General features: G+C 34.4%; 1 protein-coding gene across 1 annotated transcript; it reads right to left on the reverse strand.

Moving 5' to 3' along the window:
* Nucleotides 1-974: 974 nt before the first annotated feature.
* LOC142506099 (coniferyl alcohol acyltransferase-like) lies at nt 975-5018 on the reverse strand. Its single transcript, XM_075619248.1, has 2 exons — nt 4561-5018; nt 975-2031 (listed from the first exon to the last, which is right to left on the reverse strand). Exons 1-2 carry the CDS (start codon nt 4960-4962, stop codon nt 1069-1071), a joined length of 1365 nt encoding a protein of 454 aa, XP_075475363.1. The 5' UTR covers nt 4963-5018; the 3' UTR covers nt 975-1068.
* Between the last annotated feature and the right edge of the window lie 13235 nt (nt 5019-18253).

Raw genomic sequence — 18253 nt, forward strand, 5'->3', positions numbered from 1 at the left:
ATTCAACCATTATTTTAATGTGAACCGGTTCCATCATCGGTTTGGTTATTAAAACATTGATACTATCCATGTATTAGCACCACAAATTAACTTTTAAATCATGATACTACATATATCCAACCAAACAAATTCCAGTTATATTTAATATAATTGCTAAATTATTTGTATAAAAATTCACATATTATCCACAAAAATTATAGAGATGCTTGATATAATTGCACCATTATTTATTTTTGTTTTGGGGGGGGAACGATACAAAATCCATTTGAAAACCTAGCTTCAAAAGCTCAGTTACAGAACCCTTAAAGAAGTTGTTTGCTTTGCAAGATTAGATGAGTTGGTCCACGACCCATAATGGATTATCGTTGAACGTGGTTGGAACTACTTGGAGGAATTGAATAAAAATCAACATAAATTATCAGAAAATCTCTGCCAAACTCATTATCAAAAAACTATAACAAAGCTCTGAAAATTCTCTTAATTATTTGTTCGCTTATTTCAGTTTCTAATAGTTTAATTTCTTTTCAACATGTTCATCCGATTTTCTTTTAATAATATTGTTCGAGTTCATAATAGAATAATAAAAGTTGATATTGTTCATGGATTCCTTATATAATTTTCATCAGATTCTTTGTTTAAATTTTTAGCTTTGTGGCTTATCGAAAGAGTTAGAAGTAACAACTTAATCGAGATCCACGTCATTTGATAATTGAAATCATATTATTTCATAACTTTGGCACACTTCCATGCTTGTACGCTCTCAAATTTTATGTGCGAACACCAATATTTATGATATCAAGGAAAATTGATGTGTTAGGATAATATTTATCATTCAGGCGTAGAAATCTTGGAATGCAATAAATTCATAATACATATTTTTACAAGAAAGATCTAAAAATATTTAATCTTAGAATTATTATTTGTTTCAAATGTTTTAAAAAAAATATTATGATTTTTTTTTTTTTTCAAGTCTGTAAAGAAAGAAGTTTCATAATAATTTTTAAGTATTTTCAAACACTACCAATATACATATTATATAAACACAAACCCAATAATTTTTTTTTTCTTTTATGCATCAAGACTTAAGAATGTGTGGTGAAACGGTGTGAACACGTGAGGCGCACGTGCCTCGAGCAGGTCTAGATGCCTTCCCATGAGGTGCATGTACACGATCCAAGCCCCATTCCCATCAGCGCAGGGCATAGGCATCACGTACCCGGTCTCTCCACCCCACGGAAAATGGTACGACCCGAATACAGGCCCACCCCACCCGAAATCAAGATCCAAAACCGGGAACCTCTGACCCGACGACACGACGATGGCTGCGTCGTCATTTTCGTCCTTACAGTACACTTTCACGACCGCAGGCTTCGGCCTCCGCAATTCCACCCAATCGATGAGAGCTGAGAAATGCTCCGCCGTGGCCGCCGACGCCACGAGTCCGTGCACCGTCTCAGCGACACTCTCAAGAGACGCCATTTGGAGATCGGACACTGACGCCTGTACGTACGGGATGGAGAGAACGTTCCCGAAATACCTGTCCAACGGCCTCGATTCGCCTTTCCCGTCGGTGATCAGCCTTGATCTACCGTCGATTACAATCCCTAATTTCACGGTTCTCGATATATGAGCGGCGATGGTGTCGGCGATTGATTTCCAGAGAAATGCGCTAAAGGACTCGATCCTGCTTCTCTTTGATCCGTGGCTGCAGCTCGCTTCATACTGGATCCGATCAATTTCTTCAGATTTCACGTAGTAGATTCGGCTGGTGAGGTGATTGAGGGGATTGTCGTCGCACGTAGGCGGCGGCAGAGATGATAGCGGCACATAAAATTGGTCGAGCGATTCATGCGGTTGCGGAGGGCGGCGCGGATTGAGAAACGAGCGGCGGAACGTTGGAAGGAGGGTGATTTGCTTGGATTGAGCGACCTCCGCCCATGCCGTGAGGAACATGTTGGCGGAGTGGGCATCGGCGACACGGTGGTCGAAGGTGCAGCCGATCACTAGACCACCGCATTTCAGATCTGTCACCTATAAACACTCAAGTCAACATCTGTTCCTCCGTATTATGTTACTAAATAATATAAAATAAATATTTATTCACGTTGTGTCCGCTTTAATCCGACCTATAAATAATATTAAAATTTAAAAAATAAGAAAATTTTATCAAATGTGTTTAAAAAATTTTAATTGATCAAAATATAATTTTATTATAAAAAATTGGCTTATTTTTCATTTTAAATTTGATTATTTTTTTAATATAGTAACATAGTATAGAATATGTTAGAAATATATATGATCATATTAAGAATATCATTAAAAAAAATCAATTACACAAATAAATTTTTTATTTATCCTTATTTAATGTTTACTTTAAGGCATAGTTTGGTACACATGATAGGATAAACATGTGATATATAATATGGCTGCATTTGGTTGGAAGGATAAGATAAACTAATGATTAGTATGTAAATGATAAAAAAAATGATTGTGGTAGGATGGTAATATATGGTGTAAAATAATATTATGTTTGGTAAGATTTTTAAGTGTAGAATAATTTTGAATTTTTTGATAAAAAGACAAAATTGCCCTTCGCCGCGGCGGCGGCGACGGCAACGGCAACAGTGGCGGCGGCGGACGGCGGCCGAAAACGGCAGGCGGGACGCGGCGGCCAGAAACGGCCGGCCGAAAATTTCGACCGGCGGCGGCGGCGGTCGGCCGGGGCTCGGCCGGCAGTACGTCGGCGGTCGGCCGGCAGCGATCGTGGCGGCGGCAGCGGCGGTCGGTGGCGGAAAGTGGCGGGGTGAGTTTGAATATAAGAGAAGGGTAAAATTGGAAATTTCCAACTCTTAATACCTCATATACATTATAAATTTATAATAATTGTAGGATATTATTTATACTTGGTATGATTTAATAAGAGTGATTAATTTATATATTAGATTGTAATGAAAAAATTAACCTTATCATAATAAATTTTATAATTTCAAAGTTGTTGCTTGAGTTCATATTTTTTATCTGTTCATGCGCAGATAGTGCTTGCATGATTTATTTATTTTTACCTAATTTTATATATTATATAATATGATAATTGAGCCCTTGATTTTGTGAGTCAAGTCAAATATCAATTTTTAAGGTTAATCGAGTGATATTAATAATTTTATTGATATTTATAAAAATTATTTATATAATTATCTCGAATTTATTTATATAATTATCATATTATATAATATATAAAAATAAATAAAAATATTTATTTGATTTTAATTTCTACCGACTAACATAGATTTATAAAAATCATTTATAAATTGAGGGCAATTAAATCATTTGTAGTGTATTTTATCATTAAATTAAAATTATCACACTTAATAGAAGGGACATCAATTGTTAAATACACATTATTTATCAATCATTCCCTTATCCCATGTACCAAACTATGCCTAATGATATTAAAAATTGTTAAAAATATCTCATTCTATAATGAAACATGTGTATTGGTAAAAAAAAATTAGAAAAAATATTATTAAAAATAAATATTTATCTATTCCAAGATTAATGAAATGTCATATATAGAGGTAGTAACTCTCACCAGACAGATTTTACCTTTTTTTTTTCCTAATTAAAATCACATATATGAAATAGATGTAATACTTTAGCAGATTATTTTTTACAAATACTTCAATATTTATAATATAATTTTATTTTTAGTTATAAATTATGTGTTGCTTTAACTATTCTTAATCATATATATTTTATTTGTTATTATGGTGGATGGTGTGTGTTTCCAAAAATGCCATCAACTACTATAATATATAATATTTTGTCTATAAATTTATTTTATCATTTTTCCGATAAAAATATTTATTATTAATTAAAATAATTTTATTGAAAAAATTATGAGATTTAGGGTATTACTTATATATATAATAAATATCTTCTTGCGCATTCTTTTTTTTTCCATGATAAGCTAATTTGCACGTCATGATATACTAATTCAATATATAAATAAGATTGTAAAATAATAATTAGAGTGGGTTAGGTGTCGGTTGTCGGGGCACAAAGTCATACTTATTAATTAAGTAGTTTAAGAAATATATATAATGTTTAATAAATATTTAGAAACATTATATATATAATGTTTAAAAAATTAGTTGGCGAGAAAAGGTAGAACTAAACGTCATTAATTTTAACGTGGTGGAATTGGTATATTTTGGCAATCTAACTAATTTATAATTTTGTCCATATATGAATAATAAACATATATATTTAAAAATTAAATTAGGCGAGTTGTATATATTTTTTTGTTCGATAAGATTCGGGCAAATATCATACAATCATATGACCTTTTATATAAAATTAATGCTTTTTTAGAACTTGTATTTATTAAAAAAATAGATATATTATGAGATAATATTCCCAATCTATATGTCAATCTAGTTAACATTTATAATGAAAAGTAATAATTTGGATATAAATAATAATATTTGCACAAAAATAAACCTTGAGAGTTAACACGATGGTTTTTAATTTCTGAATATTATCATAACTGAGCAAGTGTACCTGAACGGCTAGCACGCCATGCGTCTTGAGAGGAACAAGTCTCCCATGAACAGACACGTCCGGGTGGTGAAGATCCAGATCCATTAACCCTACATCCGCACAAGCGTGCACGAAATCGACACCCTGGTTGTTGCACAGTATCTCAGGCTCGTCGTGGCGGTTCTGCACGACTTCTCCGGCGAACGGGTAGAAGGATACCAGGGTTTTGGCTAAGGCCTTCTTCATCACGCTCACCATGTTGTTGTCTTGGTTTCTCTTGTAGCAGAGGAAGATTCCGAAGTCGAGTGGCGGGAGGAGCAAATCCAGGTTCGACATTGGCAGCCAATGCTCTTGCATCGGCAACGCGGCGGCAGTCACCACCTCGTGCCGCTTCACGGTCAAGGGAAATGCGCCGGAATCCATAAACAGTTGATGTTTTTGCAGGTTAATTAGAAACGAGAAAACGGCGACATTTTTTTGGAGCGAAGGCTAATAAGCTATATATACAAAAAAAAAATGTCATTGTTTTCTCGTTTCATATATATATAATATATATATATATATACCGGTGACGAGGTGATACACATATATTGGATACGCAATTTTTCAATGTTTTATCACATCCAATATGTGAGTGTCACATCATCGATACTTATATAAGTGTGTATGATAGGTGTACAACGTATCGAAATTATATCACATCATCGATACTTATATAAGTGTGTATGGTAAGTGTGCAACATATCGAATATATATTAAATTTGTTGATCATTATTATTATTGTTATTAAATAATAATGAATGTTGTAAAATTAAAAAAAAAATTGAAATAATTGTCTTACTTAGGAATAAACCATAAAATAATTACATATTTAAATAAAAATAATTTAAAAGTAAACATCATGCTCCCACTATATTAATTGTTATGATTAACAATCAGCCACAAAATAATTAGACCCTAAAACTGTCAAAATAGCCCTCCCTACTCATATTATTTTACCTAATTAGAGACAATCGTTTGAAAAAATTGTCCCCGAATGTTCTTAATTCTAAAATTATTTATATGTTAATTGGTTTGAAGCAAAAAATACTATATAGGACCTTATAATAAGCACACAAAATATGCCAAGATTGTTGGTTTAATCAAGGTCCAATATAATTATGAAATTGAAAAAAAAATACAAAAAAGAAATACATAATTAGATAAAACCGACACTTTTTAAAAATATTATTTTGTGAAATTTTTGTGTGTATTTTAAAATAGGCAAAAAACTTGTGTGAGGTCTCAGTCTCACGGATCGTATTTTGTGAGACTGATATCTTATTTATTGTAAATATTGTTAGGATTTTCCCGTCTCACAGATAAAGATTCGTGAGACCGTCTCACAAGAGACCTACTCTTTAAAATAAAATCTCAAAAAGGCTCAAATTAATATTATTTCTCATCCATTTGTGATGGAACCACCACTAAGGCGCCGTAGGTTTTGATAAATTGAAATTTAATAAAATAAATGTTATGTTTCTATTAAGTGAACCCACATATAGTTGGTAGAAAAAGTTTTATGTGTTCTGTAATGGAAAACTGCATTTTTTATTACGCTATGTTTGTTTTTTCGGATTTTGATCTTCTACATATGTAGTATATATAAGCTTATCTATGGTCACGTATGCTTTAGAGGCAATATTCGATATCGATTTTCGATTTTGAACTTGGTAGATTATGAAATTTGATTAATCGCCTAATTTTGATTGAGTAGGTCTCTTATGAGACGGTCTAACGAATCTTTATCTATGAGACGGGTCAACCCTATCGATATTCAGAATAAAAAATAATACTCTTATCATAAAAAGTAATATTATTTCATGGATGACCCAAATAAAAGACTAATCTCACAAAATATGACCAGTGAAACCGTCTCACACAAGTTTTTGTCATTTTGATTTCGAACTATTTTTCAAGATGAAGAATGCAATTTTGCAATATTGTGACAATATTTTTCAAAAAACCTACATTAATCGATATTGCTTGAAAATTTACTTATTTTATATCTTCGAAAGTAATAGGGAAATTTCTCAAATTAAATTAAAATAAAAAGATTTCTATCATTTTTATTGAATTTAGAATTTTAACTATTTTTTGTATTTATGCTATTTTCAAAATTAGCAGACGCCAGCCAAAATTATTGAATCGATGCCAGTGAAATTGTACCAAACTTGAAGACTTATATATTTGAAGTGCAATTCAAATATAACATAGAATAGCAAGAAACTTCATTAGTCTAAAGTGGATAAGTAGATATATATATATATATATCTAGTGTAAAAGGTCACATTTAATTCGGTGGGACGTCTTAATCGGACCATGACTTGAAGGGATATAAGAATTAAATGATTTATTTTCGAATAAAAAATGTGCAACTAATTATCTATTTTATAAATCACACAACTATTGGTTGACAGAATTTAGCAAAACTTGTGAGATGGGCAAAATTTGTATCATGAAAATTTAAATAATTGCGAGCAATAATTATCTCTACTACGAGATGGATTGAAAGTGACGTTTGGTTTATTGTATAGTTAAAATATTTGAATTCACTACAAGATTTTTACATATTATGATGCACAGAGCGACCAACGCCGTCAAATGTAACCATTGGTATTGGAAAAGTTGCAATGTTACCGACTATCATTTTGTTCAAACATTCAATCTTACAATTGATATTAGATTCTAGTCCACGTGTTTGACTCACTTGTATTGCAATGATTGCAATCATTGACAGGATGATTGTTGATAACCATAATTATTCATGCTTGAAGAGCGATCGAAACGTGAAGTTTATGCTACTATATGGTTCAAAATATTTGAGTTACACAATCACTACTCGTTATAGTTTTTAGTGCTAAAGTATAAGTGCCCGATTTTAAATAAAATTTAATCTTTGTTTGAACGGAATTTCGAAATGTAATCTACTGAAAATAACCATTTCTGGTATGACCTATCAACTAATTGTTTTCCAATTTGCCCCAATATCATATTTGTATTTAATTTGTAAAATAAAATCTAAATCAATTATTTTAAAATAAAATATATTATAATTATACACATTCTACTTATATGCAATTTTACTTATGTGAGGACATACCAAGAAATAGTTTGTGGTTGGCCAATTCTCAACTTGCTCCTTGGCAATTTTATTACAATATTGCCTAATTTTACAAGTACCATAATGCCCCTAGATAATTTTTATATTAACAAATAACTTGTATTATAATATAAATCAAATAAATTATAAAAATATTTATTAAATTTTAAAAAAAATAAAAAAAAATTATACAAACACGTAACGCGTCTACAAACATTAAATATATATAGAACATCCACAGACCTCGGATATTATTTTACTAGAAATAACGAAGATTATCATTGAAGTTTGTCTTTTAGGAAGTGCCAAAAGATATACATGGTAGAATCTCTGTTCAATCAAGTTTATTTAAAAAATAAAGTTTCTCAAATAAGTCATGAAAAAAATGCTAAATTAAATAAATATAGAGAGCCATAAACGAACAAAAGGGACTAATCATATTTTTCCAAACATTAAAATTTTAATGTTATTATCTTAAAAGTGTGACTTTCACAACCAAAAAATCATTTTTAGAACTCACTTGATTGTACACATAACAAATATGAAGGAATAAATTTATTAAATTTGGTGAATGTGTGAATAATTAGGCCATCACAAGTTAAGATAAGGAATCAAATATTCAAATTATTTTTAAAACACACAACAAATATAAACGAATAATGTAATGCCCGAATTTAGAAAAAAATAAAATTGTGGCAGTAGTTGTGATGATTTATGGCTTTACGTTATGGTATGAATGGTAATGAATGTTATAGAATTGAATAGATAATGGATGGGTATAATCAAATGTTGAATTTGAGCTAAATAGGTAATGAAAGTGCAGAAACGGTATGAAAAATGTGACAGTAGTTGTGGTTTTTAGCATAATGTTTTGTATATTGATCCAATTGATGTCAGGCCACTTTCATTAGAAAGATAAGACATAAATCTATAACTTTCTTATTTTGAAGTTTTGGTCAAATCATTAGGGAAGACTGAGCCAAAAGCGCCCCGAAGTGTGTCGTGCGTATCGTCGTTCCTACAATGACACATGTTGGGAGATTGAGCATAACTTTTTACTCAGACCTTCAAATGACATGAGGCCAATTGGCGATGTAAGCCAAGACATAGGGCTACAAATTTCTAGTTTACCACTTTCGCAAATTCTGAAGTTAAAAATGCGATTTGGACAGAATACGGCACTGTCCCTGCGCCAGATCCCGCGCGATGGCGCGCCCATTACTGAAATTTTGGTGTTTGGGCAGTATGGTCCGCGGCCCTGCGCCAAAACACGCGCCATGACGCCCAGCACTTGTATAAAAAATGTGTTTTGAGGTTTGGACGGTATATATTAGATTGGGGAATGATTTTTGTATCATTTCTTCTCATCCTCATTTCTCTCCATCGGTTTAGAGCTAGGGTTCTTCATTTCTCCTTCAACCCAATTTCTTCCAAGACATTAATCTTTGATTGAAGCCTTAATCTTTGCTTGAAGATTAGAAGTTCTTCTCCTCAAGAGTTTAGAAGCAAGGTAAGAAAGCTTATTTCCTTGGGTTAGTAATTGAAGGGAAAACAATGGGTTGTTTGGTTTGAGTGTTGAGGTAAAGTTGTTAATATAATGATTGATGGTATTGTATGTATTGATATTTTGGAAAAGAAATGGAATTGTAGAGGAGCTAACTCTTTAGCACGCACGTCACGTGTTTGACAAAATGATTCAATAAATGTTTTTATGTCATATTACGGTTAAGAAATGATATGGATTCCTTCTTTACACATTTGTTGGGATTTGAGTTTTCTTGAATATCCAAATTGCGGATATTGATTCGAAGCATTATTGAATTAATTATGAATTTTGTACAGAAATTGCTCTGTTTTTATAAATGATCAGAGTTATTGAGTTATAGTAGAATTCAGAGGTTCAAGACTTCTCACCTACACATTTCGATCTTCTTTTGGTAATATTTGAAAGATATGTTACGGTCGGTAATATACGAGGTAAAAGTATCATTTTTATTTTAAATTGAAAATTCTATGGCTTGATGAAATACTTGTGATTTTTGATGATTGATCTTTTGAGATTAGCTTATTATGATATTGACTTGATGAGATTGAAATGCATCATTGCATTGCATATTGAGCCACTTTTCGATTCAGATTTGATATGGCGGAGGTCGCCTTGATATATTGATTTGTTGGACGTATGGGGCTATAGTTGAGTTGGCATAGTGTATGTGGAGGTCGCTACTATGGCCTGAACACTCTCTATAGGCGCACCATAGTCCTGGGATTGTAGAACACAGCATCCCACCTCGAGCGGATGAGTCGGTGGATGTTGTTGGGGGATTCTCTTTTCTTGGGTACCCTATGACCAGATGATTCACTTTATCTTGAAATTTATTGATAGCCCACAGCTTCTGATCATGCATTGCATTATATTGCATCTTTATGAATTTATATGAACTATTTTGAAAATTAAATTCTCATATGTTATTGATTGTATCATACTGGGTTTATACTCATCGGCACGTCGGCTACCTCTTGTTTTCATGTGCTTGACGGTCGGTGAGGTGAGGCTTGGGATGCCAGAGTCCAGTTCCAGGCGAGGAGATACGAGTTAGAGTGGGATTCTCGGGTCTTAGGAGCTATTTGATGATGTTTGGATTACTTTTGTTCACTAGTTATTTTGACATGTTAAAATTATATTTCAAACATTTGAGATATTTAAATTATTCTGACGATTTTTATGTCAGTTTGTGAACAAGAAATTATATATTTTATTAAATCGTTTGGTTTGATACATTTAAAATTATTAGTATTAGATATCGGACCCGGGGCCCCACATTAGGTGGTATCACAGCGTATGATATTTGGGAACAGGGTAGATCGAGTCAGTTCGAATTGCTTGATCATGTGATATATTTTCTAGCATTTTCACCGTGCCGTAATGTGAAATACATGATCATAATTGAGATACTCTATTGTTGAGCTATATTCGAGATTTTTGAGATTATTGAGTCTCGAGAGCCAGAGATGATTGATACAAGATTGAGATGATTATGATATTGTGATTTATCTATGTTTGATCTATTGTATATCAGACATGGACTACTCAGTGGTAGTCCTAGACAGAACATACCAGTGGCACAAGATCAGGGTAGTGCTACTCATACTCAGATGGATACAACTCCGACTCCGATGGAGATACTGTTAGCTAGATTTCAGTCTTTGCACCCACCGATGTTGAAGGGTACCGAGAATGCATTAGAGTGTGAGAACTGGTTGGAGAATATGGATCAATTATTTGAATCTCTTGAGTATCCAGATGATCGTAGAATCAAATTAGTTGTTCATCAGTTATTGGATGTTGCTAAGAGTTGGTGGATCATGACAAAGAAAGCTTTAGAGGGTCGAGGTACGATTTTTACCTAGGATATTTTTAAATCTGAATTTTATCAGCGTTTCTTTCCTACCTCTTACAGGAAAGATAGGAGAGCTGAGTTTGCAAATTTAAAGCAGGAAAATCTGAATATTGAGGACTATGTTGCTAAGTTCTCGAATTTACTGAGATTTGCTTCTCATGTAGCATCCGATGAAGAAGCTAAGGCTGATCACTTCATAAATGGTCTTAATCCTGATATCTTTACCCTGGTTAATACTGGAAGGCCTAACACTTTTGCTGAGGCTCTTGATAGAGCAAAGGGAGCTGAAACCGGAATCAATAGGCAGAGAGGTTCTCAGTATTCGCAACGACCCCAACAGCCACAGTTCCGACAGCAGTTCAGACAGGGTAATAGTGGCAACATAAGAGAGCAGTTTAGGGCTAGAGGGAAGCAATTTAAGAGGCATGGCAGTAATTTTTCGAATTCTAGTGGATTGAGACAGTCTGGTTCAGTTCAGAGCACTGGTTATTCAGGCACAACTTGTGGTCAGTGTGGTAGTAGACATTATACCGATCAGTGTAGAGGAATCTCAGGAGCTTGCCACTTGTGTAACCAGGTGGGACACTATGCTCGAGTGTGTCCTAATCGTGGCAGTGAAATATCTCAGAGTGGGGGATCATCGAGACAGACACCTCACCAGAATCGTCAGACCCCTACAGTTCATTCTTATCAGCAATCAAACCGGTCAGATCAGAACAAACAGAGTGGTGGCCACAGGGCAGGACATCCACCTAGACAGCAGGCTCGAGTTTTTGCACTCAGTGAGGCTGAGGCACATCATGCTCCAGATAATATCATTGCAGGTAATTGTTTTCTCTCAGGTTATCCTGCTTATGTTTTGATGGATACGGGTGCATCACATACTTTCATATCTGAGTACTTTGTCACATTGCATTCGTTGCATTCTATACCATTATCATCTACCTTATCTATTTCTACTCCACTGGGCAAAGTGATGAGGTCAGCTGAAATGATAAGTGGTTGTGAATTTCGTTATGAGGATAATGTCATTGAGCTTGATTGTATTATATTGGAGATGTCTGATTTTGACTGCATAGTTGGTATTGACATGTTGACAAGATACAAGGCTACTGTAGATTGTTTTCAGAAAATTGTTAAGTTTAGGCCTGATATGACAGATCACTGGACATTCTATGGTAAAGGTTCTCGAGCTAAGATTCCTTTGATATCTGTTTTGTCCATGACTCGTTTGTTGCAGAAAGGAGCCGAATGTTTCTTGGTTTATGCGATTGATATTTCAAGGTCAGTACCTAAATTGGCAGATATTCCAATTGTTAGTGAATTTTCAAATGTATCCCAGATGAAATTCCAGGATTTCTTCCAGTCCGAGAGGTTGAGTTCAACATTGAGTTGATGCCAGGTACACAGCCTATTTCTAGAGCTCCTTATAGGATGGCGCCAATTGAACTGAAGGAACTAAAGGAACAACTTGAGAATCTATTGGCTAAAGGATATATAAGACCAAGTGTTTCACCTTGGGGTGCTCCGGTTTTATTCGTGAAGAAGAAAGATGGGTCTATGAGGCTTTGTGTCGATTATAGACAGTTGAATAAAGCCACAGTAAAGAATAAGTATCCTTTGCCAAGGATTGATGATCTCTTTGACCAGTTGCAGGGTTCTTCAGTATATTCTAAGATTGATTTAAGATCCGGATATCATCAGCTAAGAGTTAGAGAGACAGATGTGCCTAAGACTGCTTTTCGTACCAGGTATGGGCATTTTGAGTTTTTGGTTATGCCTTTTGGGTTGACCAATGCACCTGCGGTATTTATGGATTTGATGAACCGTGTGTTTCAACGGTATATAGATCAATTTGTTGTGATCTTCATTGATGATATTCTTATTTATTCAAAATCTGAAATTGAGCATGTTGAGCACTTGAGAGCTGTTTTGCAAATTTTGAGAACTGAAAAGTTGTATGCTAAATTATCCAAATGCGAGTTTTGGTTGGATAGAGTGGTATTCCTTGGACATGTGATTTCGAGTGCTGGTATATCAGTTGATCCGAGTAAAGTTGAGGCAGTCATCAATTGGTCTAGACCGACATCAGTTCCTGAGGTACGTAGTTTTATCGGTTTGGCAGGCCATTATCGCAGATTTATTGAAGGATTCTCACAGATTGCGAGGCCAATTACCCAGCTGACACAAAAGAATATACCATTTATTTGGTCGCAAGCATGTGAGGCTAGTTTTGTTGAACTTAAGCAGAGATTGACTAGTGCTCCAGTTCTGACTATTCCATCAGGTGTAGGAGGATTTACAGTGCACACTGATGCTTCACATCAAGGACTGGGTTGTGTATTAATGCAACATGGCCGTGTGGTTGCCTATGCTTCACGACAGTTGAAGCCACATGAGTCTAGATACCCAGTGCATGACTTGGAACTAGCAGCAGTGGTTTTTGCCTTAAAAATTTGGCGTCACTACTTGTATGGGGAGAAATTTGAGATATTCACTGATCATAAGAGTTTGAAATATCTCTTTTCACAAGCAGAGTTGAACATGAGACAGAGGCATTGGTTAGATTTGTTGAAAAACTATGATTGCGAAATAAAATATTATCCAGGAAAGTCTAATGCAGCAGCCGATGATTTGAGCAGAAAAATATGTAATATGTCCTTGATCACTAGCAGTGTATCTGATTTAGTAGAAGAATGTTGTCTTTCTGGTTTGGATTTTGTGGTAGATACTCAACCTGTAAGAGTATTTATGATTCAGGCAGAACCCGAGTTGTTTGTCAAAATTAGAGAGGCCCAAAAGTTAGATCAAAGCATTCAAAAATCAGTTGAACTTGTCAAATCAGGACATCAATCAGAATTTCAGGTCAATAATGAGGGTATTTTGTTTGTGAATGATCGTATTGTAGTTCCTAATATTTCAGAGTTGAGGATACAGATTTTGCGTGATGCTCATTGCAGTAAGTTCAGTATACACCCTGGAAGTAAAAAGATGTACAATGATTTGAAAAAACAATTTTGGTGAAAAAGAATGAAATCTGACATAGCAGAATTTGTATCTCGTTGTTTGAATTGTCAACAAGTGAAAGCAGAAAGAAAGCGACCATGAGGTCTTTTGCATAGCCTTAAAGTTCCAGAATGGAAGTGGGATCGTATCACCATGGACTTTGTCACGAAATTGCCGAGGTCGTCGAGGGGTTGCGATGCAATTTGGATTATCGTTGACAGATTAACCAAGTCTTCGTGTTTCATTCCTTATCAGATGACATATAGGCATGATCAGATGGCCAGATTGTACATCAGAGAAGTTTTGAGATTGCATGGTGTGCCTAAGTCAATTGTATCAGATCGTGATCCCAGATTTTCTTCTCATTTTTGGCAGAGTTTACAAGGAGCCCTTGGTACTCGTTTGCATTTGAGTACAGTATATCATCCTCAGATAGACGGACAGTCAGAACTTACTATTCAGATATTAGAGGATATGCTGAGAGCTGTAGTGATGGATTTTGGTATTGGTTGGCAGGATTCGTTACCACTTGTCGAGTTTTCTTATAACAATAATTATCAAGTGAGCATTGGAATGTCACCATTTGAAGCACTATATGGCAGGAAGTGTCGATCTCCTCTGTATTGGGACTATTTATCTGAAGCACCAATTGTAGGGCCTGATATGATAAGAGATATGACAGAGAAGGTGAAATTGATTCAGAGTCGTATGAGAGCTGCTTAGGATAGACAGGCTAAGTATGCGAACATCAGGAGACGGCCGTTGATTTTTGAGAAAGGTGACAGAGTTTTTCTGAAAATATCTCCTTTTCGTGGTACAGTTAGATTTGGAAAGAATGGTAAATTATCACCGAGATTCATAGGTCCGTATGAGATTTTGGAACGTGTTGGTGATTTGGCTTATAGATTAGCTCTTCCTCCTGCGTTATCAGGTGTTCATGATGTTTTTCATGTGTCCATGTTGAGGAAATATCATCCAGATCCTTCTCATGTACTTCCACCCGATGAAGTTGAGTTAGATCAGAATTTGAGCTACATTGAGAGACCGATTAAAGTTCTAAATAGAAAAGATAAACAACTCAGGAATAAATTGATACTTTGATTAAAGTACAGTGGAATAGACATGATGTCGAAGAGGCAACTTGGGAATAGAAGATAAAATGAGACATAAATATACAGAGTTATTCAAATGAAGTACGCTTCTATTCTCGATTTTATTTTCGGTATTGATCATTACATTTTAGACTTGAAAGAGATGATTGATTTCGAGGACGAAATCTATTTTTAGAGGGGAGGAATTGTAATGCCCGAATTTTGAAAAAAAAATAAAATTGTGGCAGTAGTTGTGATGGTTTATAGCTTTACGTTATGGTATGAATGGTAATGAATGTTATAGAATTGAATAGATAATGGATGGGTAGAATTAAAGGTTGAATTTGAGCTAAATAGGTAATGGAAGTGCAGAAACGTTATGAAAAATGTGGCAGTAGTTGTGGTTTTTAGCATAATGTTTTGTATATTGATCCAATTGATATGAGGCCACTTTCATTAAAACGATAAGACATAAAACTATAACTTTCTTATTTTGAGTTTGGTCAAATCATTAGGGAAGACGAGCCAAAAGCGCCCCGAAGTGTGTCTTGCGTATCGTCGTTCCTATAATGACACATGTTGGGAGATTGAGCATAACTTTTTACTCAGACCTCTAAATGACATGAGGCCAATTGGAGATGCAAGCCAAGACATAGGGCCACAACTTTCTAGTTTACCACTTTCGCAAATTCTGAAGTAAAAAATGCGTTTTGGACAGAATACGGCGCGCCCCTGCGCCAGATCCCGCGCGATGGCGCGCCCATTGCTGAAATTTTGGTGTTTGGGCAGTATGGTGCGCGCCCCTGCGCCAGATCACGCGCCATGGCGCCCAGAACTTGTACAAAAAACGCGTTTTGAGGTTTGGATGGTATATATTAGATTGGGGAATGATTTTTGTATCATTTCTTCTCATCCTCATTTCTCTCCATTGGTTTAGAGCTAGGGTTCCTCATTTCTCCTTCAACCCAATTTCTTCCAAGACATTAATCTTTGATTGAAGCCTTAATCTTTGCTTGGAGATTAGAAGTTCTTCTCCTCAAGAGTTTAGAAGCAAGGTAAGAAAGCTTATTTCCTTGGGTTAGTGATTGAAGGGAAAACAATGGGTTGTTTGGTTTGAGTGTTGAGGTAAAGTTGTTAATATAATGATTGATGGTATTGTATGTATTGATATTTTGGAAAAGAAATGGAATTGTAGAGGAGCTAACTCTTTAACACGCACGTCACGTGTTTGACAAAATGATTCAATAAATGTTTTTATGTCATATTACGGTTAAGAAATGATATGGATTCCTTCTTTACACATTTGTTGGGATTTGAGTTTTCTTGAATATCCAAATTACGGATCTTGATTCGAAGCATTATTGAATTAATTATGAATTTTGTACAGAAATTGCTCTGTTTTTATAAATGATCCGAGTTATTGAGTTATAGTAGAATTCAGAGGTTCAAGACTTCTCACCTACACATTTCGATCTTCTTTTATCATTTTTATTTTAAATTGAAAATTCTATGGCTTGATGAAATACTTGTGATTTTTGATGATTGATCTTTTGAGATGAGCTTATTATGATATTGACTTGATGAGATTGAAATGCATCATTGCATTGCATATTGAGCTACTTTTCGATTCAGATTTGATATGGCGGAGGTCGCCTTGATATATTGATTTGTTGGACGTATGGGGCTATAGTTGAGTTGGCATAGTGTATGCGGAGGTCGCTACTATGGCCTGAACACTCTCTATAGGCGCACCATAGTCCTGGAATTGTAGAACACAGCACCCCACCTCGAGCGGATGAGTCGGTGGATGTTGCTGGGGGATTCTCTTTCCTTGGGTACCCTATGACCAGATGATTCACTTGATCTTGAAATTTATTGATAGCCCACAGCTTCTGATCATGCATTGCATTATATTGCATCTTTATGGATTTATATGAACTATTTTGAAAATTAAATTCTCATATGTTATTGATTGTATCATACTGGGTTTATACTCATCGGCACATCGGCTACCTCTTGTTTTCATGTGCTTGACGGTCGGTGAGGCGAGGCTTGGGATGCCAGAGTCCAGTTCCAGGCGAGGAGATACGAGTTAGAGTGGGATTCTCGGGTCTTAGGAGCTATTTGATGATGTTTGGATTACTTTTGTTCACTAGTTATTTTAACATGTTGAAAACTATATTTCAAACATTTGAGACATTTAAATTATTCTGACGATGTTTATGTCAGTTTGTGAACAAGAAATTATATATTTATTAAATCGTTTGGTTTGATACATTTAAAATTATTAGTATTAGATATCGAACCCGGGGCCCCACAAATAAATTTATCAAATTTGGTGAATTTCTTAGAATTAAGTCATTACAAGTATAAGAATCAAATATTCAAATTGACCAGGTAATATGATATGCTAGCTTGATTCGCATGCACCCACCACGCCGTTTGTTTTATGAAAATGTATTGAGATCGAAAAATGTATTTAGCGAGAGGTTGAATAAACATTTTAAAATAATGTATTAAATTTGAGTTGACTTTAATAGTTTTTAGTTGTTAAAACATTTTCTTGAATGGTTAGATTGAATTGAACCATTAACAAAAATTTAGTGTGAAAACGGTCCGATCAGACTAGTGATATACGATATATTCAATGCAAACAATCGATTAAAATATTAGCTAGATAAATAACATGTGAACAAAAGTAACTGCATATGTAAAAGAAACAAGATTTTAGGAATGTTCCGTGACTACAGCTCCTGCATATGTAGAGAAATGTAAGACCATAGAATTAATTATCTAGTAATTTTGCGTAATTAGAATAATTATTGAGCTAAATAATTAAAATAATTAATTATATCATATAAGTTCAGAAATTGTGTTAAAATATGTATTTTAAAATATCGGAGTTAGTAAAATATAAAATATAACATGAAATTTAAATAACACACGAGAGAAAAATAAATTCAAAACCAAGTTAAATGAGCATGAGATATTATTTTTAGTAACCAAATTAAATTAATAAATTACATATATATACACATACTTGCCATTAATGGAAAAAGGGAAAAAGAATAATG

The sequence above is a fragment of the Primulina tabacum genome, chromosome 10, assembly GCF_025594145.1.
Source record: "Primulina tabacum isolate GXHZ01 chromosome 10, ASM2559414v2, whole genome shotgun sequence".
Classification (NCBI taxonomy): Eukaryota; Viridiplantae; Streptophyta; class Magnoliopsida; order Lamiales; family Gesneriaceae; genus Primulina; species Primulina tabacum.